At 36.5% G+C, this 24064-nt stretch overlaps 1 protein-coding gene across 8 annotated transcripts in view; it reads right to left on the reverse strand.

The window, feature by feature from the left end:
• OSBPL6 (oxysterol binding protein like 6) overlaps window positions 1-24064 on the reverse strand; it is a 257856-nt gene that overhangs the window by 76370 nt on the left and 157422 nt on the right. For 6 of the 8 annotated variants that reach the window (XM_027866186.1, XM_027866187.1, XM_027866192.1 and 3 more), the window contains 2 exons: window positions 9585-9677; window positions 1427-1549 (listed from right to left, as the gene is read on the reverse strand). In XM_027866186.1, coding sequence (XP_027721987.1) covers window positions 1427-1549; window positions 9585-9677 — 216 coding nt within the window. Of the gene's footprint in view, window positions 1-1426; window positions 1550-9584; window positions 9678-22899; window positions 22967-24064 lie in introns of those variants that run through there. The other 2 variants (XM_027866194.1, XM_027866193.1) reach the window with 2 other exon arrangements.

Here is a 24064-nt window from a genome sequence, read left to right on the forward strand (position 1 = left end):
AAAAGTGACAGACATGGGTAAAAAAAAAATACATTAGGAATTCCTTAAAAGCCCATTCTACAAAGCTAGCTGGGGTCCATTACAGGAATTACACTAAGGATGTTCAAAAGAAAATTATTTTTCCTTTCCCCCTGTACCATGAATCACAGAGCTTGAGCAATGGCAGGAATGCTTAAGGTTATCACACAAAAATTAGAAAATTTTTTTTCCATAATAAGCACTGGAAAGTTCTCTTCTATACCTCAGTTAGCTAGTTATTATATAAAGCAGTGGCTCTCAAACTTTTTGGTCTCAGGACCCCTTTACATCCTTAAAAGTTATTGTAAACAAAGGGCTTTTGTTTATGTGAATTATATTCATCAATACTCACCACATTAGAGATTAAAATTGATCATTTAAAATGTTTGTAGACACAGCATATTTTTGTAAAGAACAAACAAACCTATCTTTTTGCAAAAAAAAAAAAAGCAAAAATAGCATTGTTTTACATATTTTCACAAATCTCTTCCATGTCTGGCTTAACAGAAAGAAAGCTGGATTCTCAGATATGCTTCTGCATTTAATCTGTTGGGATATGTTGTTTCAATACATGAAGAAAATCTGGCCTCACACAGATGTTCATTTAAAAAGGAAGGAACATTTTGATAGGCAAATAATACCTAAGTATTATTATGAAAATAGTTTTGATCTTGCCAATTCCCTGAAAGTATCTCAGGGATCCCCAGGGGCCTACAGACTCCATGTTGAGAATGGCTGGTTTAAAGGATCCTAAACAATACATTTCATGAATATCTCTTTACCTTACTCTGTGGTTTTAGACTGTATATATTAGTAAAGAGAAGATGAACAAAAGAAACCCTGTCCAATAAATCACCTAATAAAGATTTGGATTGAATTAGGATAAAGGGAGTGCTGGTATATACACAACCAAAGCATTTGTTTGAAATCTGAAAGGTTCTGTGAATTTAGAAGGGAAAAACACTTTTATTTCAATATAATTGGCTTCCCTTATAATCTTATGCATTTTACCTTATGCATTTAAAAACATTATTAGGAGAAGTCTACTGGCTTCATTTGCCTATGAAAGGGATCCACGTACAAAAAAAAAAAATGGTCAAAACCCCTAGGACAAGAGCTTTTCATTTTCACTAACTACAGACATTGGGAAAGAGAGGGAAGTCGTTATTGATCAATGGTGTTCTCTATGATGGCATCCAAATATAAGGTCATTCACCAAAGTTCTCAGAATTAAATATGCACAGTGATTATGACAGCCCCAGTGATTAAGAACAGGCCTTGAAAATTATGTGTCTTCACACAAATGACACTCACTATTACGTGAGCATTGGAGATATCATAGTGAATAAATAACTCTCCTATTAGCAGTGATATTAATGATGTTCTATACACAGACCGCGGGTTTCACCTTGTGCCAGCCTTTTAAAGGCCATTTTCTTTTCTTCAACATAAATCCTTCATGTTTGTCTGGCTTCTGGACATTAGTCTGGCCTATTTTCAGGCCCTCTATGATTTCCCAGCTGTCGGCCTCCTGATAGAAAAACAAGAAAAAAACAATTAGATTATGGTCAGTGTTTACAACGAAACTACACCTAATAGGACATAATCACTTTATGACACAATTTGAGGAGTAAAGTTCCTTAGCACAAACTGCTGAGATGGATGCTGCTTATGTATATCAGAAGCGTGTATACCCTGCAGCAAGGCTGTAAGCCAACTGATACATGCAGCTAGGTGAGTCAAGTAAATAAGAATGTATTAACATATTTTCATGAAACATATTTTATAATTTTATGAAAAAAATACATTTTTATGAAAATATTTTCTAAAACAAAGAAACCAGCAATAAGAGTGATATTGTTTTACATATTTTTGCAAATCTCTGACTTGATAGAAGACATCTGGATTCTCAGGTCTTCATTAAACACTTACTACTGTGGACTAAGCCCTGGGGATACAAAGAAAGGCAAAAAGACAATCCTTGATCTTAAAGAGTTCACATTCTAAAGGGGGAGACAGCATGCAAATAGCCAGCTTGTACAAACAAGAAATCGAGAGGATAAATGGAAGATAATCAACAGAGAGGAGGATCAGGAAGGGTTTGCTGCAGAAGGCAGGATTTTAGCCCAGGAGGCTATGGAAGCCAGTAGGTAAAGATGAGAATGGAGAAAATTCCAGGCATGGGAAAGAGCTAGTGAATGAGCCTGGATTTGGGAGATGAAGTTTCTTGTCCAAGCAATATCAATGGGGCAAGAGTCACTGGACTATAGAGTAAGTTGGATGTGCAGTGGAGAGAGGGTGGTATAAGGTATAAGAAGACTAGAATATTGGGGTCAACATTGGGGTTTATCAAAGGGAGTATTTTACATTTAATTCTGGAGGTAATAGGGAGCCAGTGGACTTTATTAAGTAAGGGGAGTGGTTGACATGGTTAGACCTGCATTGTAGGAAGATCATTTTTGGCAGCTGAGTGAAGGATGGACTGCAGTGATTTGAGGCAATAGTCTAGGCATGAGGCGATAAGGGCCTGCACAGGGGAGGTAGTTGTGTGAATAGAAAAGGACATGTGGGAGAAGTGAAGAGACTTAGAAGCAGCTTATAGGAGGGGCGATGGGGTGGGAAAGAGAGAGAAGTAAAGGATGAAAAAGGCAAAGGCAAGCCTGGGTAACTGGGGGGATGGTGGTCCTTTCAAGGGAAGCTGGGAAGAAAGAAGGGTTTAGAAGGAAAGATAATGACATATCGCATTTAAGGCATCTATAGGACATCTAATTCAAGATGGCCAATAGGCAAAGACTGGAGAGCAAGAGAGAGGTTAGGGCTGCGTAAATAAATTTGAGAATCATCAACATAAAGATTGAATTCATGGTAGTTGATGAGATCGCCAAGTAAAGCAGTACAGAAGAAGAGAAGATGGCCCGTGGTTAGACGGCATGACCTTCATGAAGATCCATTAAAGGAGACTTAGAAGACTCAGTCAAAGAAGTAGGAAGAGAACCTCAATTTTTTCAGCAAAATATGACGTAAGGTTCTCAGCTGAGAAGGTGGAGGAGGGGAAATTATAAGAGAAGGGATGAAAAGGTTTGGAAAATCTACTGTGATGACTAGACAGTAAATTGATTGAGGAGGTGTAAAAGGATTGCCTTGCTCCACGAAGGCCCCATCGAGACAACATAACATAAATTTGTGGCAGATACAGTTGGCATGGTTTCATGATTTTCTCCAGCATCATTATGCAGCATGTGTGAAGATATAAAGGCAGTACATGGAGGGAGTAATCCAAGACTGGAAAGTCTGGTGATAGGATATAAGGTAAGGCATTCGAGAGAAGAAGACAGTGTAGAGTTGAACTGGTTCACTATAGGTTCATGATGAGGAAAGCAGTGCAGGGGTAATAGCCTGGGAAAAAACTAAAGGGTCAAGCGATTGAGAGTTACAGTGAGGATAAAGGAACAGGATTTGGGATTTGGAACTGCAAGGCAGAGAGAGAAGTAGAATTACAAGAGATTGTGATCAGATAAGGGAATTTCAGAGTCCATAAACATGGAAATGGAGATTTGTATGTGACAGAAAGATAAGGATATGACCATTTTTGTGTGTGGCTGAGGCGGGGTGGAGGAGTAGGTCATGGGAAATAAGTAAGTTATAGAACTGGGGATAAAATTGTTTGAGGGGGTATCAATGTGTGCTGAAGTACCCTACTAAGTGGGCAGGTATGGGGAGCCAGGCACTGAACTCATTGAGGAAAGAAGAGCAGTGTCCTGGAGACCAGTAGACAACAGCTACCAGAATTTTGATTGGGGTGTAGAAATGTACTGAGTGAACCTCAAAGGAGGAAAGGTTACTAAGTGATAGAGGTAGAGGGAGACCCTGGAAGTGACAATGGGAGAATGAAGAGTATTTCAATTCAACCACATCAACCAATGAGTCAGAAAGGATGACTGCATATGCAACCAGTAATGGAAAAGATGACCATGCAGGTTTCATCATCAGAAACGAGATAGGTCTCAGTAAGAGTCAAAATATGAAAGGAGTGGGAAAGAAAAAGATTTATGATGAAAGCAAGTTTGTTAACCATGAAGCACATTTTCCAGAGAACACAATGGAAGGAGTGGGTAGCTCTAGGGAATCAGAGATTTAGGTTGAAGGGATGAGGTAGAGAACACGGGGGGTTGGAGAACAGGTTTGTACAGTAATAGCCAAGAAACCAGGATCACTGTGATGAGAAATGTATAATAATTGAGTGGGAGTTTGTTAATCACTGCTAAATGAGTGCAGGATGGTTGGTTTTAGGGTAAGTCTGCTCAGTGTTAGGCAGGCGTTAGTGTGGGGAGCTGATGGGATAGTTATAGGTAGAAAGAGCAGGAAGGAATGGTGTTGTTTCTAATTTCCTGCAGACTGGAAAGGTCTTTTGCAGGTAAGGAGGCCACGTGGTCAGGAGATGAATGTTATAATGAGACTGGTGGGAACAGGCCAGGTTATGAGGATTGTTAAAGTCAAATAGAGGATTCTATATCTGATCGTGGAGGCATTAAGGAGTCTATTGGAGATGGTGTGTGACCTGTTCAGACCTATGCTTGGGAAGATCATTTTGATGGTTGAGAGAAGAATAGAGTAAGTGGGGAGAGATTTAAAGAAGGGAGACCAACCATAAAGCTGCTATAGTACTTCAGGCATGAAGTGATAAGGGCCTGTACCATGGTAGTAGTGAATAGATTAGGGGTGCTGACATGGTTTAAGGATGAGAATGCTAAGGCAGAGTTGCCTGGAATGAATTCACACACTCAAACTTTCTCTTAGTCAAGTAGGAAAAAGTTTATTGTAATGCTTTAGCAAAAGTGGGTGAGGGTCCTTAGGAAACCTGCAAGATAGTGAGGATGGAGCTGGGTCTTACATGGAAAAGTGTCAAGGGAAAGGATGCCAAGGATTCTAATTGGGTAATCTAGGGGTCCAGGTGTCCTTTGGGAGCAGGAACTATGATCTACGGATGGGAAAATGCAGGGAGTCTGCAGAAATAATTTTGTTGATTCCAGACATTGAGGGATTTGTCAGAGGCATGGATCTTGGGGATCTGGTGTGAGGGAGAGTCCTTGGGCCAGTCAAGGATGAAAATGCTTAGGCCAGGCACCCCTGTGTCTGTTCTGATAAGAGAATGTGTTCTGCAATATGAGAAAACTTTCTCAAAGACAGGGGGTGTACTGAGAGATTGGGAAGTTTCCAGAGACACGATCTTAGGGCTGGGGACTGAGCACTCAATCATTAGCAGGGTCAGAGGAGAGAAGGGCTCCTAAAGGAGAGATGTTGTGAAGGTAGAACTGACAATAGATTGAATGCAGATGCTGGGGGATGAGAAGAGGTGAAGAGAGTGAGGAGGTAAAGAGAGTGAGGAGTCAAAGACAATATCTCACGTTGTGCCTGGGTGATATGGAAGATGGTTTTATCAAAAGTAACAGTGAAGGGCTTTTTTTTAGGGAGCAGGGGGATCCATGAGACTCACAGAAGCTAAAATGAAACATATAAGTTTAAAAAAAAATAGAAAAATCAACCATGACCCACCAGAATTTCATTAGAACCAGGCCATTTCTATCAAAGTTCAGGGTGTCTCAAAAGTCTTTGGACAGCAAGACTTTTAGGACACCCTGTGGAATGGGATTGAGACAGTATTAGAAATATATTCTCTAGGCTTCTAATCACTGTGTAGAGCTATGCCTTAAGGTTTTGATCTGGGACTCTTTCCTAGAAGAAAAATGTTCATTTTGTCTCCAGAATTTGGGTTTTGGTCTAGGAACGGAGTAAAGATATGAATACAACATATTTGAAGTGTTTGTGATGCACCTCTTTGTAGAATAAAAGGGTATCTCATTATTAGGGTGGTCATGTGCCTATGAATATAGGCAGCTAGGTGGTGTAATGGATAGAGAGCCAGGCTTGGAGTCAGGAAGATTCCTCTTCCTGAGTTCAAATCTGGTTCCAGACACTTACTAGTTGTGGGACCCTGGGCAAGTCAGTTAACTCTGTTCGCCTCAATTTCCTCATCTGTCAAATGAGCTAGAGAAGGGAATGGCAAACCACTCTATCTTTGCCAAGAAAACCTGAAATGGGACCACAAAGTCAAACATGATTGAACAACAAATGTTCTGCTTATCACACACATACACACCACCCTTGGTCATAAAGCTGATTCTTAACATGTTCAAGGATGCCGGAGCTTGAGCAATTAACTTACACCAATGAAATCTAAGTCCATAACTACATATGAAGATTAATACATGAACACATCAATGATTTTTCATTTGCTGTTTGTAGTAAATAGTGCTTGTTTTCAATGTTTTGTAAACTTTAAACTGCTATAGAAATATGAACTATTGGGAATGAGGAAGAGAAGAAGAGTTGGGGTCTGGATCTGTGATTTCACTGTTGTTGTGGAAAAGCTAACACAGAAAATCCTTTCATGGATGCAGATCAGAAGATTATCTATAACTGTTATTGCCTGGGGTATTGAGAAATTAAATGGCTTGCCCAGTCATTTAGTCATTAGTCATTAATTAGTGTCAGTCTGACACTAGTCAGTGTCAGAGGTGGGATTAGAAACCAGGACATCCTGTCTCCAAGACTGGTCTTTTATCCAATATGCCATGCTGCCTCCTGAGCTACTATTAATCAAGCTATTATTGGAGACCAGTCTTAGATATATTTCAATCTAGCACCTTAGGGTCTGTATATTTTCTCTACCAAAGCATTAAGCCTTCCAGGGATGCTATATGCCTGACCAAAATTACATACCAGAAAATTTCAGTTTCTATTGAGACTGTATGATAACAACATAATATGCTAGACACATAGTAGCAACATATAACAATTACTAATAATATATTGGCAAAAGTGCTTTGAAAAGCAAAAACTACCACACTGATAGAAAGTGGCTATGATCATTACTACACGGGCCACTTCTTTGTATGGAGGAATTGTCTAAAAGAAATCACAAAAAAAAAAATGTAAAGGAAGGAGGTTTAGCAGTATCAGATCTTAAACTATAAGGTAGTAATTATCCAAACTATCTGGTACTGGCTAAGAAATAGAAAGGTAGATTAGTGGAACAGAGTAGACATACAATTCACAGTTGCAAATGAATGTAATAACTTGTTTTTGACAAGACTCAAGTTTTGGGGATAAGAACTCATTATTTGGTAAAATATATTGGGAAAACTGGAAAACAGTATGGCAGAAATTGGGCATAGACCAATATTTTACACTATTTACCAAGATAAGGTCAAAATGGATATATGATCTCAATATAAAGAGAGATATTACAAGAAAATCTGAAGAACATGGAACATAAGTATCAGACTTATGGATAAGTGAACAATTTATGAATAAACAAGAGCTAAAGAGAAGAGTGAGGATAATTTAGATTACATTAAATTAAAAAGGTTTTGTACAAATAAAATAAATGTAGTCAAGATCAGAAGGAAAGCAGAAAACTGGAAAAAAAATTTGAAAACATGGAATTTTTAAATGCTCACAGATCACAGGGAAGAGATAGGTTCTTTATAAAAACTCTGAACAGTTCTGTCTTTGGATTTGTTTTCTGTTTAGCTAAATACACCCACTACTTTCTATTCTGGGATATCTTTTTGAGGCCATTCATTGTCTTTTCTTTTGAACTCTGCCATAATCCATTTCTACGGGCTATGTCTCCACGTGTACATCTTCAGCGACAATCTAGCTCAAGAAACATTGACTCTATTTTCTGAGTTCTTTACTTCCAACACTCTTCACTTCCAAAGACATGTATAGTATATTTCTTTTGGGGAAAAGAAATTTTTCTTTTAGGCAACATCTTTTAAGTCTGGTGGGTCACCTTTTGTCCGCCCCTTGTGTGAAGAAGAATGCTTTTTATAACTTGTGCAGAATGGAAAAAGTTAATAATAAATAGAAATGCTTTTTAGGTTTCAGCTAATTAAACTCTGAGCATAATATCAGTATGTCCCTATAGAGCTATAGCTATGGATTTCTATCACACTGGTCTCTTCTTTACAAGGTTAGCTGCAGGGGAAAAGAAATATTTGTCTAAAAAGGTGGAAGAGCTGTAACATTTTTTTTAGGATTAAATCTGTTTTACTCAAGTAGTTTTGAGCCATAATACTATTCTCAATGAATACTGTATTTCTCAAGAATAGCAAGAGAAATAACAAACAATCCAAATATAGTCTTAAGAATTAAACAAGTTGTCAACCTGACAAAAGCAAAGAATAAAACAGGACAAGAAAAGTTGGTCTTAATTTGAAATTGGCTGATACTGTCATAAATACAGTTTAATAAAAGAGGGAAAATTAACCCAGAAGCAAGCACAGACCATGTTGTTAGGCAGAAGAGAATGACTTAGAGCTACAGTTCTCAAACTTTTTGGTCTCAGGACCCTGTCACACTTCTAAAAATTATTGAAGATCAAAAAAAGTTTTTGTTTATGTGAGTTATAGTGATATCTTTACCATAATGAAATTAAAATGGATAAATTTTAGAATATTTATTTATTCATCTAAAAATAATAAACCTATTACATGTTAACATAAGCTTTTTAAAGAAAAAAATTACTATATTTTCCAAAACAGAAAAAAATAGAAGAATGGCATTATTTTATATATTTTTGCAAGTTTTTTTAATGTCTTGCTTAATAGAAGACAGCGGGATTCTTGTATCAGCTTCTGTCTTCAATCTATCGAAATGTTGTTTCAGTTGAAGAACATGAAGAAAATCCAGCCTCATACACATATGTAGTTGGAAAAGGGAGGAATATTTTAATAGGCAAATGATGGCTTAGCATTATTATGAAAATAGTTTTGATCTCCTGAACTCTTTGAAATCATCTCAGGGATATCTCAGGTTTCTCAGATCACAGTTTGAGAACTACTGGCCTAGAGATATGGTGTCCAACAGAAGTTCTGGCTTCCAAGAAGTTTATTAGTTATGTACAGTATTTCTCTTGGCAGCTCACCTTGAGTTAATAATTATAATAATAATAATGATTGAGAAGATGAAAACTTGTGTTAACAATGAAGCTACAAGAAGAGCCCTTATTCCCCTGACATTAAAGCAGCCCTTCATAGTACCTATACCATTTCACCCTCCTTGGTATAAATGACATCTCACAGAGCCAGAGCTGGAAGAGATCTTATAGGTCATCTGGTTCAATTTCCTTATTTTTACAGATGAGAAAACTGAGGTCCACAAAAGGAAAAGTGACTCTTTTCATTTTAGTAGCAATGATACTTGCCCATCTAATCTCTGCAGTGCCAAGTGGCATGTATCCATTGCCTTTCTTTTTTCTTTTGACAAAACAAAATCTGGAACCTTTACCATAACTTTGCAAATCCCTCCCAAAAGGTTTCTACTGCCTCCTGTTATTCAGGGCATCATAACCCTCCTACACTGAGAACAGGAGGAGGTGGAAGGTTGCTCTTGCCTTGTACTTCGTAGCTTGCTTAGTTGTGACTAGTATAAGAATTCCACACATTTTGAACAACCCCCAAACAAGCATGCTTCAGAAATGACCAGAGTCCCTCACTGACCTTAGAGAGTGAGACAGGTTCAGTTTCTAGCAACTGCCTGCTTGCAGATGGCTCATTACCAGCAGAAGCATTCCTCTCTAAAATGTGGACGCTCTAAAAACAAAGTGAGAACAAAGCCAAAGTTAAGGGTCCAATCTCTGATGTGCATTCCATTGATCAGAAATAACAGAATAAACGTGCAATCATGAAGGCACCAGGGGAAAAAATAAAGGTAAACAATTTCAAATGTGATAAATTTCCCAACGGACCAGAGTTGGCAGCATCACCCACTCAACAGATTCAAACAGTGTCATTTCCCCTCTCTTTGATTTAAGGCTGTATTTCTGCTATGATGCTGCAGTGATGATTGTATTGCCAAACTAACTTTACTTCAGATTTGCTAGGACACAAATGATGTAACAACCAGTACCAAATTGTAGAAGTAATTTGGCCCAGAAATGTGTGGATTTGTTTCTGCCAGTCACAGGGATGTACTGGGAAATGTTTTACAACTGGCTCTCTGAGGGGGAAAAAAATCTATCAAAAAAAAATGACAGACATTTAAGTTCAATTTGCCTAATTAATATTTTCTTCATCACTTTATTATGTCTGGTCAAACAATAAAACAATAAACCAAGACAAGTTTTGTAGCCTTCTTGGATATCCAAGGTGAGAATGCTCACACAGAAAACTAAACACTTTCTTGAGCCAGTATGACCTGGTGCCCATCTAGCACACCTCTGAGTCCTGAACAGAAATAACTGAGCCATGGGAGATTTTAGAAGTTTAATAAACACAAATCTCTACAGAACTTGGATGACGATGACTATAAGCACTTTAAAGTTTAAAAAGCACATAACATAAAGTATTTCATTTGATCCTCACAATAGCTCTGTGAGCTAGGTGCTATTATTATCCCCATTTTACAGATGAATAAACTGAGACAGAAAGAGGTTAAGTGACTTGGCCAAGGTCACACAGTTACTACGTGTCTGAGGCAGAACTTGAACTTAGATCTGATTAGCTCCAATTCCAACACTCTAGACATTGTAATACTGAGATATAAATTTATAACAACCAAAAGAAAAGTCAAAAGGAAGAAATACTTCAATAAGCCATTTCAAGCCATCCAAAAAACCAGAAGGTACCATTATCATTAATGCAGTAACAATAACACCATAATCATCAAAACAGTGTTATGTTGTATATCATAGCAGTTTGGCACTTCCTTTCCTCAGAAATGATTTTCAGTGGTGGGCATTAAAGATATAGTTTCGTATTTTTTATATTATACATCGCATTGTGTTGCTAAGCAACAAAAATTACATGTAGGCTTTAGATTACAAGGAAAATCAAAGTCATAAAATAAGGGGGATAACAAATAGTTGCTTTGGAAGGCTGCAAAAATATCAGTTACTTCTAATTGGATGGTGTTTTCCATTCATATAGTTTAGAAATAAGGTGGAAATATTAAATAGAAGTTTTATGAATTGCAGGTGATTTTCATTCTCCAATTTGTCAAGGATACAAACAAAATAAGAATTAGTTGACATTTACTCAGATTATTGAGGGTAGAGGTATTAGGAGGTGTTAATTTGGCTCCAAGGGTAACAAAAACTTCTCATCAGCAGGGGCTCTTTTTCCTTTTAAGAAGAGATGCCCACTCCCAGGTGCGTAGCCTCACTTGGAATAACAAACACCACCAGATGTTATTTTAGTAAGCCTAAAGCAAATGGGCCCCATGGAGTGATGCATTAGATATGCCTTTTTGAACCTTTATGTCATTCGAAATGAGAAAACTACTCCTAAAAGCTAGATTAATATTAAGGTTTTAGCATTATTCATTTGTCAGTTGAATATGGAATCCAAATGACATCCCTTAGCCAAAACAAGTCAGCTGAACATAAAACTGAATCTCTTCTATTGAGACTATATTCTCAGGAATTGGAACATGGGGCTTAAATGTAGATATAGATTTCCCTCCTTGAATGTGCAGAATGTTAGCATGGTATATATCCCAAAGGAAACACAGAGAGAGGAAAAACACACCTGACATATTTAATTATATTTATTGAACATAATTCTAATTTGATTTACTGTCTTTCTAAGCCTTTTCAACCCATCTGCACCACCAACCTTATCGCTAAAGCAATGGAAAATTTTGGTGCAGAGAAAATTTAACCTATTTTTCAAATATTAAGTTTCAGAACTACACTAAGAGAAAGTTGCAGGAAAATGTTTAAGGGTCTTAAAAGTATATTAATCTTAATATTTGAATGAAATTGTGAAAAGCAAAAAGAAACACATAGACCACTTAAACAAGGGGTACATAATCTGGAAAAATTGGGTTTAAACCTTTTGTCTGAAATTAAAGGACTATTTTCATTGAATTAGTTTACTATTTCCAAGGTATGTTCTCACAGGGGGAAAAAATTACCACAGGCTGATTCTTTTAAAGAGACAAGGATGTAATATTTTTTTCAAATCACATAATTGACAAAAATAAATCAATTTTTTTTATTAACACCACCACTCAATAAGCTAATTATAGACAGCATTACAGAGAACCAAAAACTGCCAGTCATTACAGGGAGAGAATAAGCATCATCTAGTTAAAGCAACACTTGGCAGTCTCTCCCTTTTTAAAAAAAGCACTTAACATACACTTTCTTTGAACAACTTTTCTCCTTGTAAAATTTCCTGTGGCAACATCTTCCACTTACGGCCTCCCAGGCCAAGAGGTCTATTCATCAAGGGGTGAAGTTGCAGCAGATATAGATTCTGGGCAATTTCCCTTAGAGGAAAACTGTAATTTGTTTCGAGTGGTTGGATTTTGTTTTCCCTAACAAGAGATTCTCACCCACTTCCCAAATCCCTCAAGAGGAAGAGCACAGTTAGAAAAAGCAAAATCTGGGAAGAAATTTCACATTAGCAAAAGAATAGAAAGAGAGGATTATTACTCAAGAAATAAGGACATTGGTTTAGAGAAAGGAATCACTTAATGTGCAAGTCAAATCACAGAAATAATTTGCTGCAATAAAATGAATTTATGCATATCAAATGGGATAAATGAATTTGACCTCTGGAGTGACAAATCAATATGCTTAAGAGTTGCTGGAATGGAACTGGTCAAATTAACAAACTCTTTTCACTCAAAGCTCACAGACTATTACCAACTGGTCTACATAAAAGAAGAGTAATTTCTCATTCTATTCTTCACCCCTCCCCCGCAAGAGACAGCATAATACACATCCCAACATGGTTAAAAACCTAGTCCTAGAATGTAGTAGATTTGCAAAAATAGAAAAGCATGAACTTCTGAATTCTTAGAATGAGAAATGAACATTTATGATCAACATTCATAATTAACTGCACATATATTTCAATATAAAATTGACAAGATATTTAAAAGCAATTAGATGAAACCCAGTAAGATAAATGTAACATTAAAAAAAAACCAACTGTCTAAATTATTCTTAGATCCACAATACAAATCAGGAATTCTTATACGAAATTAAGAGCCTTAGAAGGTTTTAGATTTTTACTCTGTTAATTGTTAGGTTCCAAGCAGTGGGAGCAAATACTTAAAGCAAAACTATGATATCATAAATTCAATTGTCAGAAAAGGAAGTTTAGAAAAATAACCTTAATCAAAAGCCTACCTGCAATAGTCAATAGGCACAGACACATAGTCATTCATTCTACTTTTCAAATGAACCATCATCTACTTAAAATATGTTTTCATGTAAGCTGTTATCAGCTAGCTAGCTAACATTTTTTAGAATCCGGAAAGGTACATGTGGTAACAGAAAAACTGATGGCATCATGTTCACTACTCTCTGCCTTCCCAGTTTTTAATGATGTTCTAAAAGATCTAAAAGTCTATGCCCAGGCCTTGGGTAGACCTTTAATAACCATGCCTTCCTATTCACTTCTGATGTGTTGGTTCTCTTTAAATCTTTGCTATAAGGGATGTCTTGGGGTGGAGGTGGGGGGCAGTGGGGAGGGGAGCCAGAAGAGGAGGAATAAGTTGTCAAAAATGGAAGGTATAATTAAAACATAATGAAATTATAACAAAATAAATTACATCTCTTCAAGAGATAGCTGTGTGATAGAATGTTCATTGGAATGGGAGAAATAAGACCTGTATCATTTATGGACCTGGGTTCGAGTCTCAGGTAATTGTGTGACCTTCAGAAAGTCCTTTAACCCCTCGAAGACTTTCTTTACTCATCTGTTAAATGATAAGGGTTGGTCTAGGTGACTTCCTTTCGGTTCTAAAGTTCTGTGATTCAAAGAGGTTATGATATCAATACTTTTCCAAGGAAAGAATGGAGCCATGAGTAGGCAGCAGAAATGCAGCATAAGATGAGGCATTCCATCAGTCAGCCAAGCATGAAATAAGCATGAAAAGCTGTTTGATGGTCCACTGACACACACCTGAGGAAGAATAAATAGAGTTGGAAATAATTGGAGAAATTCACTTTGCATGGCAATGTGACATTGATGGCGGATCCAGATAATGGTTACCTCTTATAATATCCACCACGGCACAGAATTATGAATTGCTGCTTTGCATTAATAAAAGAGGAAAAGTTAAAAACCACCCCCATAATCTGTTGGGTATTGAAGAAATATTATTCCTTAAAATACTGCACTATGACTTTCCTTGTTTCTTCCTAGATAACAATGGACACTTCTTAGACAAGTTATTTTAACCTCTCTGGACCTGAGAATGCCAAGGCAGTGTTGCCTGGAATGAATTGACACACTGAAGCCTTCCCTTAGTCAAGTGACAAAGTTCATTTTAACATGGTAGCAAAAGCAGGCAAGGGGCTTTAGGGAACCTATAAGATAGTGAAGATGGTGTTGTGCTTATATGGAAAAGGAGTGTGGGAAAGTAATGCCAACGATGCTAATTAGATAATCTAGGGGTCTAGGTGTCTTTTGGGAGCAGGCGCCTATGATTTATGGATGGGAAAATGCAGGGAATCTGCAGAGATAACTTTGTCGACACCAGACATTGAGGGAATTGTTAAAAGCACGGACCTTGGGGATCTGGTGCTGACAGTCTTTAGGTCGGCATACCTGTATCTGCTCTGACAAAAGAGCTGCAGAGCCAGGCCTGCATGTGTTCTGCAACAAGGGAAAACCTTCTTACAGGACTGGGGCCTACTGAGAAATTGGGTGGCTTCCAGAGATGTGATCTTAGGTCTGGTGCCTGAGCATCTCCATCATCTGGGCCTCAACTTCCTCATTTATAAAATGAGGGGGCTAGAGTAAATGGTCTTTTAAGTTCTAGATCAGTGATTCTATGATTCATGATCTGTTGAATCTTCAGTGTCCTTAATTACTTGGATTTTATAATGAAAAACTAGTGGAACTTTGTGAAATTTGCCAATCTGCCATAGGCATCTAAAGCCAACACATCTGACCAATTTTTAAGAAGTAAGAATAAAGTTATATCTTGCTTAATTATTTAGACAGGTAACAGAGTACAGTAGATAAAACACTAGTCCCAGCCAGGAAAGATCTGAGTTTAAGCCCTGGTTCAACCAAGATGAGCTGTGTATCACTCTGATCTTCCCTTCCCTCCTAAGCTAACTCTAAATGGGTATAATAATGAATCTAGTATCCATTTCATGGGTTAACAGCAAAGCACTATATGAAGTTAAGCTATTATTACTGATGACAAAATAAACAATTATCTTTATTAACTCCCAATTTATTTGAAAAACAAAAAATATTTGGGGATGAAGCTCCATTTATCATAGATATTTAGGAAAATTTATTAATCAGTATTAATGTAGTATGAAGCTACAGAACAAACATATCAAACAATATTCTCATAGATACTGCCCCTCCCCCATCTGCTGACTGACTAGGCAATACCAGATTTCTGGTGATTTTTTTTCTCTCTGATAAATCCAGTGAAAATAATTTTGCAGTCGGTAACACTGCTGGATTGGTGTCAGAGGGTTTAGGTTCAAAGATTTGCTGTCTCTCTTGTCACCTATGTCACAGGCAAGTTTTTTTAGCCTTCCTGGGTCTCAGTATAAGGAGGTTAGAGGAGATGGAGTTTGGGTTTGTAAGATTAGTCCTCCACAGATTGTTTCTTTTCTGGGTACTATTCCTACAACAGGGACATGCTCTTTTTATTGACAGGCAGATGGTATCACTTTAATTATGGTTCCGTGGCCCAAATAGCTAGGTTCCCCATAGATGTGGTTAGCTAAGGAAATTTAGCATAGCTTTCTATTCAGTTGTTATATTATTAATTCTATTTGCCTGCTTAAAACTTCTCACAAAAAACACTCTACTATGTCCTTCGAATTTTCCTATGTCCTCTAAGCAGAGAATTAGAGATAGAGTCAGACATAGATACACATGGAAGATTGTCACGAGATATATTAAAAAAAATTACAAAACAATTAAGAGACATGACAACAACAAAAAAAAAGAGATAGTCACAAGAAAGACAAATGCACACATGAGAGACATAGGCAGAATGGTGTGGGGGTGTGAGGGACAGAGTAGTCTGATTCCTAGTTTTTGTGAAACTCCATGATTCTTTTTCACTGAACAAGATTTCTCTCCACCTGACTGACTTACTTCAAACTTCTTTCAGCAGGTATCTAACTGTTAAATGCTTACTGATTAATTTATGTGGAATATCTGGCTGCCTACTTGATATATCTTGGAGTAGCAAAAATCTCAAGATATACCAAATAATTTTTAAAAGCATATTCAAACAGAACTTAACATGGTTTAAAAAAATATGTAAAATGGTTTCACCAGAGAGCCCTTTTTGATGAACAAGTGAGGCTCATATCAGACTTAGAGAATTATGCTGTCCTTATGTTTATATTCTAATTTTAATTACATTTATCTTTGCAGATGTGCTATTCCCCCTCCCTCCAGATTTGTAAGGTCCTTGAAGCATGTGACCATGTATTAATTCTTTTAGTATCTCCCCCAGTGCCTCGGATAATGCACTGAATAAGTTGAGTAATAAATGTTTGATGAAGTCAAAAAATATTTTTAATCATCAACTCTCTATTAAGGAAATGACTTCTTCTTATAAGACCTAATTCCCTTTATGTGATATATTTTTGACCTTTTTTAAAAATTACTCTTCAATTGCAAGGTAGTTGTCAATACTATTTAAAATTTGGTTTGCTTTTTAAAAACAATATTTTATTTTTTCTCCCAATTACATATCAAGACAATTTTTAGCATTCATTTTTACAAGATTTTGAATTCCAAATTTTTCTCCCTCTCTCCCTCCACTCCCTTCTTCTGAATTTGGTTTGCTTTTACATTTTTACTGGTCTTTTGTTTTTACATCACTTTAATTTCTAAATATAACTCTTTTCTTTCCCTCCCCAGAGAGTCATCCCCTGTAATGAAAACCAATTCAGCAATACTAACACATCACCAGAGTAAAAACTAAAATTCAATAATATTTATTGAGGTCTTCCACTGTGCAGAATTCATCATGAGAGTGTGACAACAAGCTGGAAGAAAGTGCTCCTACTCACAAGGATGTATTTGAGGAGAGTGAACTAGCACACCTGAATCAACTAAAAACCATGGATAGTGCATGGTAATAAAACAACAAACGCAAATCACTGTGACATCCACGATACATGCATTCCTAACATCTGAGGGCAGCATCCTGCAGGGCAGGTACCCCATACTCTTATGAATGAATGAAAAAGCCCTTGCTATATACCTAAGCACTGGGGATACAAATAGAAAATCAAGACAGTTCCTGCTTTCCAAAAGCTCACTTTCTAATAGGAAAAATAACCTACACGTGACAGTTCAGTTGAAAGGTGGCTGGCAAGGACCAGTAGGGTCCAAGGAGTGAATAGCGAGGTCCAGTGGCCTTGAAATATCATTTAGTACTTCTCTTGGTTCCTCTGATATGCTAATTGCTTGGATAATGTTGTTGATCACCACCAAATGCATCAAAGCCTCCCACTACTTTGCTTCTGATCAACAACTTCACTTTTCCCCCTTAAACATACCGTGTTCACTGACCTTGCCACTTCCCCTACGCTATCCAGTTAAATCAATTCCTATCCTAGAATGCTCTTCTCTTTCCTCTCTACTAATCCATATTCTTCATTTCCTTCAAAATCCACTCAAATATTTCCTGCTCTCAGAAAATTTTAATGATTTCAGTCAATTGTTTTTACATGTCTATTCTATGCTTTCTGATAGAATATACTGGATTTTTATATTAAATTGTAGTACTGTACTCTGTATTATAGTCTGCCACTGTCTTATTGCTATGTAAAATAGTTCTTCAGTTGATTCACGTATCTGAGTTCACTATCCCCAACTAGACCATAAGCTTCTTAAAACAGAGGAATTTTCTTCTTGCTTTTTGATACTCTCTCAAGAGTGCCAAGTCTGGTATTTTGCACAGTGGAGGAGGTCTTCAATAAATATTACTCAATTTGAGTCTTTACTTTGTTGATATATTGAGCTAGTTTTGTTTAAAACATATTTTGCTTAAAAAAATTTTGTTTTCCAATTACATGTAAAGACAATTTTCAACATTTGTTTTTAATAAGATTTTGAGTTTCAATTTTTTCTCCCTCCCTCCCCTTTCCCAGAGAGCAAACAATCTGATATAGATTATATATTAAACTGTTCTCTAAAAAAAAAAAAACTTTCTTCTTTTTTAATCTTTTGTCATAAGGGATGGCTTCCTAGGGGTGTGGAAGGGACGAGGGCTATATTTACAAAAGAAGGTGATGTTAAAAAGCAAAAGATATTAGTAAAAGTTAAAAGGCAAACATGAGCAAAAATAGAGTGTGGACATAAGAGAACAATTCAGACATTCCCCTTTTCATCTAAATTTCATGCAACCCAGGCTGTTATTATTCCAATTTATGTCAATACGGCCATATAAATTTTTAGCAGTATATCCTAATTAAAAAGTGAAAAAAATGAGGATGATCATCTACAAAAGTGTTTCCATGTATCTCTTTATACATCTCTCATAGACTAAAACTGTTAAGAGCTAATAGGGAGCTTGGAAAACAATCTAGTTCAATACTATTTTAGAGAATAGCCTAGTATCTCAAATGTCTTTTTTATGTGTATAGTTTCAGTATACATTACTTTCCATATTTGTCTAAATCTTGTGGTGGCAAAGAATTGAAAATTGAAAGGACACTCATCAATTGGGGAATGGCTGAACAAGTTGTGTTATATCACTGTGATGGAATACTACTGTGCAATAAGAAATGATGAGCAGGAAATGAGATTTCAGGAAAACCTGGAAAGACCTGCATGAACTGATGCTGAGTGAGGTGAGCAGAACCGGGAGAACACTGTACACAGTTAACATCAACACTGTGCTATAATTGACTATGAATGACTTAGCTATTCTCAGCAATACAAAGATTCAAGAAAATCCAAAAGACTCATGATGGAAAATGTCATCCACCTTCAGACAAAGAAGTGATGGGAGTTTGAATGCTGATCAAAACATACTATTTTTACTTTATTTTTTTTGTAGTTTTTTTTCACCTTTTGTTCTGTTTCTTATTTCACAACATGACTAATATGGAAATGTTTTATACGACAGCACAGATATAATCTATATTGAATTGCTTACCATCTTAGGGAGGAGGGAGAAAATTTGGAACTCAAAATCTTATGTTAAAAATTGTCTTTAGATGTAATTGGAAAAAATAGAGCTATTAAAATAATAAAATTATTAAAAACATAACTTTATTCTCCCGCTCACTCCTCCCCCCAATAAAAAGTATTCTTCCTTCAAACATTCCTCCCTCTGGGAAAGGTATAGCTCAGTTAGGCAGGTTCAAAACAATAGTCATGCTCAAACTCATTCCTCATCCTCACTCTCTAAATATCCAATCAGTTGCCAAATCTCCTAATATCTGTCGCATCTTTACCCTTCTTTCCGTTCACATGGACACCATCCTAGTTTAGGCCCTCATCACCTCTTGTCTGGACTGTTTTAAGTTTTCAAATTGGTCTCTCTGCTTCGTCTGTCCCCTCTTCAATCCATTTTCTATACAACTGCCAAAATAATCTTCCTAAGGCATACGTTATTCTTTTGTTTAAAAACAACAACTAACAAAAAACAAACAACCCAAGCAAAAAATGAACAACAATAACCAAACAACCCAACAAGCAACAAACAAACAAACAAACAAAAAAACAACTTCTGATAGTTTCCTGTCACCCCTAGGGATAAAATAAAAATTCCTCAATGTGGAATGTAAATATCTCTCCAATATAGTTCTAACCTACTTTTTGAATAATTTACATTTCACACACCTTGTTTATTAGACAAGAAAAAAAAGGACTACTTGCTTTTCTCTTAAACTGAACATTTCATTTCCGACCTACATGCATTTAACCTAATCTGGAATACATCCCCTCCTTCACTCCACCTTTCAGAATCCCTATTTCCCTCAATGGCTCAGCTGAGGGCTCACCTGCCCTCTGAGGTGCTCCCTGACTGTGTGACTTCCTCAGCTCCTCTAGGAACTTCCCTCACTCCACACCTTTTGGTGTTCAAGTGGTATTCTCACAGTAGATTACACGCTACTTGAGAGCAGAGATTGTTTTGTTTTTGTCTTTGTGCCCCCAGCGTGTTGTACAGTGCCTTACACACAATCCATGTTTTAAAAAATGCTTCCCAATGTGAAATAATTTCATTTGTCCTTTGGTATGCTTCTTTTCACTTTCTCTTGTGCCATTAAAAGACCATAATATATTAAAGTAAGGGTTTCTTTTGGTTATTTGCTGTGTTTGTTGTATCATGTCTATTGATAGCTATTCTTAATTTAAGAAATGCTGAGTGGAATATTTATTTAAAACATTAAAAAATGTTTTAATGCTTTTAATTTATGTGGAACCAGAGGGGAAAAACTCCCAAACTTGATTTTATGTTATTCTCCATCTCCATAGAATACATCAGTTATTCAAGTCTTATTTCATGTTAATGCAGGATTTGTGCTAATATTTTATAAAACAACTCTAAATATGAGAATTACTCTAAGCAAATAATTCTAAAATATAATTTAATTCTGCTCACATTTAATATCAAAACCACACAAACTTTTAAAAATTAATCTTTAAAAACTTTATTTCCCTAATAACTGCTTTCATTCATTTTTTTAAAAATTTACTCATTCATTCAAATATTTATTAAGCTCCTACTATGTGTACTAGGGCAGCTAGGTGGCACAGTGATGGCTTGGAATCAGGAAGAGTCATCTTCCTGAGTTCAAATCTGACCTCAGACATTTAATAGCTGTGGGACCCTTGGCAAATCATTTAACCATGTTTGCCTCAGTTTCCTCATCTGTAAAATGAGATGGAAAAGGAAATGGCAAATCACTACAGTATCTTTGCCAAGAAAAAAAAACCCCAAAATGCAGTCACAAAGAGTCAGACAGGACTGAACAACAACTATGAATAGCACTATGTGCACTACACTGTGGCAGAATAGATTTTTTAAAATGGGTAAAATACGACTTTTGTTTTTAAATAATACATAAACTATTGGGGGTCAGTGGATAAAAAGTTAGGCTCAGAACCAGGAAGATCTGTATTCAAGTCCTAACTCTTGACACATACTGGCTATGAGACCTTAGCCAAAACACTTAAATTCTAAGTGCTGTAGGCAACCCTAGACTTTAAGTTAATGAAAAGTGACTTTTTCCTCTATGCTTTAGTGTTTTAGTACCATTGGATGTCAAACATCCCGCTATTGTTATCTAGATTTTTCCAAATATTTATCTCATCTCTCCACCAAATCATACACTTCTAAAGGACAGGGGCCCTTTTATCCATCTATTTTTTTTTCCCATTGTTGATATCTCCATTAGCCATACCTAGCATGGTATTACACATAGTAGACATTGAAGAAAACTTTGATGACAGACTCCCTGAAAGACAACTCAGACACGATCATAAAAGTATTCAGAAGGTATTCAGCCAAGAGATAGGAGACATTTTCCATTATGCTGATTCTAGGTGCTGGTTCACTTTTAGACATTTTTATGGAATGCTCAAAATCACTGTGAATATCTTCTTCTGGAGAACTGGTTTAAAGCCACAAGCCAAGGTCTGTTGTTGTTCAGTTGAGTCTGACTCTTCCTGACCACATTTGTGATTTTCTTGGCAAAGATGTTGGAGGGGTTTGCTATTTCCTTCTCCAGCTCATTTAACAGGTAAAGAAAGTGAGACAAACAAGGTGAAGTGATTTGTCCAGGATCACACAGTTAGTAAGTGTTTAAGGCCACATTTGAACTCAGTTCTTTCTAACTCTATCTACTATGCCACTTAACTGCCCATAACACAAGGTAGCAGGCTATCAAACCAAATGGTAACCAACAGGGACACACTTGGGTCCATATATACCAAAATCTTCATATATGTCTGGCTTCAAAGTAGCACAACCCTTGGGGAAAGTTTCCTTATATCGAACTTAAGTCCCTTGTGCTGTGGGTTCACTCCATTCTCTGTTGTTGTGTTGCCTAGAGTTACGATCCTTCATATTACGCTATCCTTTCACCTCTTCTTCTCCCGGCTCAAATCCCCGCACCTCCCCCCCTCCCCAGCCTTTTCTAGTTCTTATTTTCCATCCTTTTATTAAGTGCAGTGGCTTGTCTCCAAATTAGTAGTAATAGTTCCAGATCATGGTCAATTCTTTTTAAAACAATAGGTATATTTTCTTTTGATGCCACCCAATACAATTAATAAGCTTTCATCTGTAATTGCATTCACTTACAGTAAAACAGGTCATTTAATCCCACATCATTGTCCTATTATTCCAATGTTTTAGTAAATATTTTACAAGTACCATCTTTGCTTTTAGCCTTAGAAACACAGGAACATAATACTAAACAACAAAGAAAAATGATGTTTAATATTTATATCAGAGATTCTTAACCTTTATTGCACCATGGACCCCTTTGGAAGTCTATGAGTCCTTTTTAAGAATGCTTTAAAATGCATAATATAAAATACATAGGATTACAAAAGAAACCTATCATACTGAAATACAGGTGCCAAAAATTATTTTTTTACAAAACCAAGTTTATCCTAGACCCTAGGTTAAGAGTCCCTAATTTATAACTGATTTCCCTCATTACAGCGATTTGGTGTAGTGACACATAGGCCATCACTATGATAAATTAGAAAATATCAAACTCTCTTAGAAAACAGAAAAAGTGTCATTAAGAACCCTCTTTTGAAATCGTCTCCCCAAACTGAAGAGAGCTGTCTGACTTCTAGGATGGCCAGACAATCCTCACTAAAATTAAAGAGTACTCACGTGCCATTTCCTTCCCCCTTGGAGAGGAAAGAGCTGCATGTTCACTTTGGAGACCAAAGTTCTAGAAAACATTTTACAGGATCCTTTTAATCTTACAAATCTTGCTCCTACCAGACTGTTGTACACTGACCTCAATGCCTTGTCAACAGCAAGTGGAAATCTGCCAACACCTTTGTTTCATAGTAAAGATATGGAGTAAACAGGCAGACAATAAGAAACTTAAGAGCAAAATTGCTTAATGTAACTAAGAACATGACTCTCAAAGAGAAGGTTTCTGGGTAGGAAGGATGAAAGTCCAAGAGGAAATAAATGTTAAACAGGTTTTCTTAGTTTGGCAGTCCCATCATTTATTTACTTATTTTCACTTCATTTTGAAGGCTAGAAAGGGGCTTTCAGGATGAGTTACTGATGTGCCTGATATAATGATTTCAGTGGAAGCTCATCTTTTACAAAATAGCAGATATTATAATTATTTGAGATAGCTGTACACATTTCAGAATAAGGTCAAAGATTGTCAAATTTTTCTTCTGCTAGTGTTGTTTTTTTTTAAACAAGGTATTTTTGCAGAGTTCAAATTGGAAGGATGGAAAATTAAAAAAAACTTGTAAATTAGTCAGAAACATCCAAAACTTTTCTTTCCTTATTCTTAAAAATTTGATTCTTGTCACTGCTTCTGTAGCCAATGTTATCCTTTCCTTATATTTGGAAATGATGTTTAGAGAACAAGGGCAAAAATCATGCCAAAAACTGCATAAAATTAAATTATGTGAACATGTAAGAGGAACTTTATACCTCTAACAATTTATATAAATCTAATATAATGAATTAATAGAATAAAAGATTATATAAATATAAATAAGTGATCAGCTTAAAAGCAATAATTGCTTCTTTCCCAGTGTCAAAATTAGATTCCCAAATAAAAGAATGTCAAGAATTAAGTTGTAAGAGTTAAGAGCCAGTCAGTCAGCTTTATTCTAGGCATAGATGTGACAAGATCCTCAAAGTTCAAGGGCAATTGTGCCATCCGAAGCACTATAGGACTCCAATATATCCCAGGGTCCTGAACCACCTTTTCTCAAGGACACGCACACAAGGTAGAGCTCTGCAGGACTCCCACATGCGAAGTATCAGAGGCTGCCTATCACAGTCCCTCCTGCCCTTTCTG

The sequence above is a fragment of the Vombatus ursinus genome, unplaced genomic scaffold (genome assembly GCF_900497805.2).
Source record: "Vombatus ursinus unplaced genomic scaffold, bare-nosed wombat genome assembly UNPS02014779.1, whole genome shotgun sequence".
NCBI classification, from domain to species: Eukaryota; Metazoa; Chordata; class Mammalia; order Diprotodontia; family Vombatidae; genus Vombatus; species Vombatus ursinus.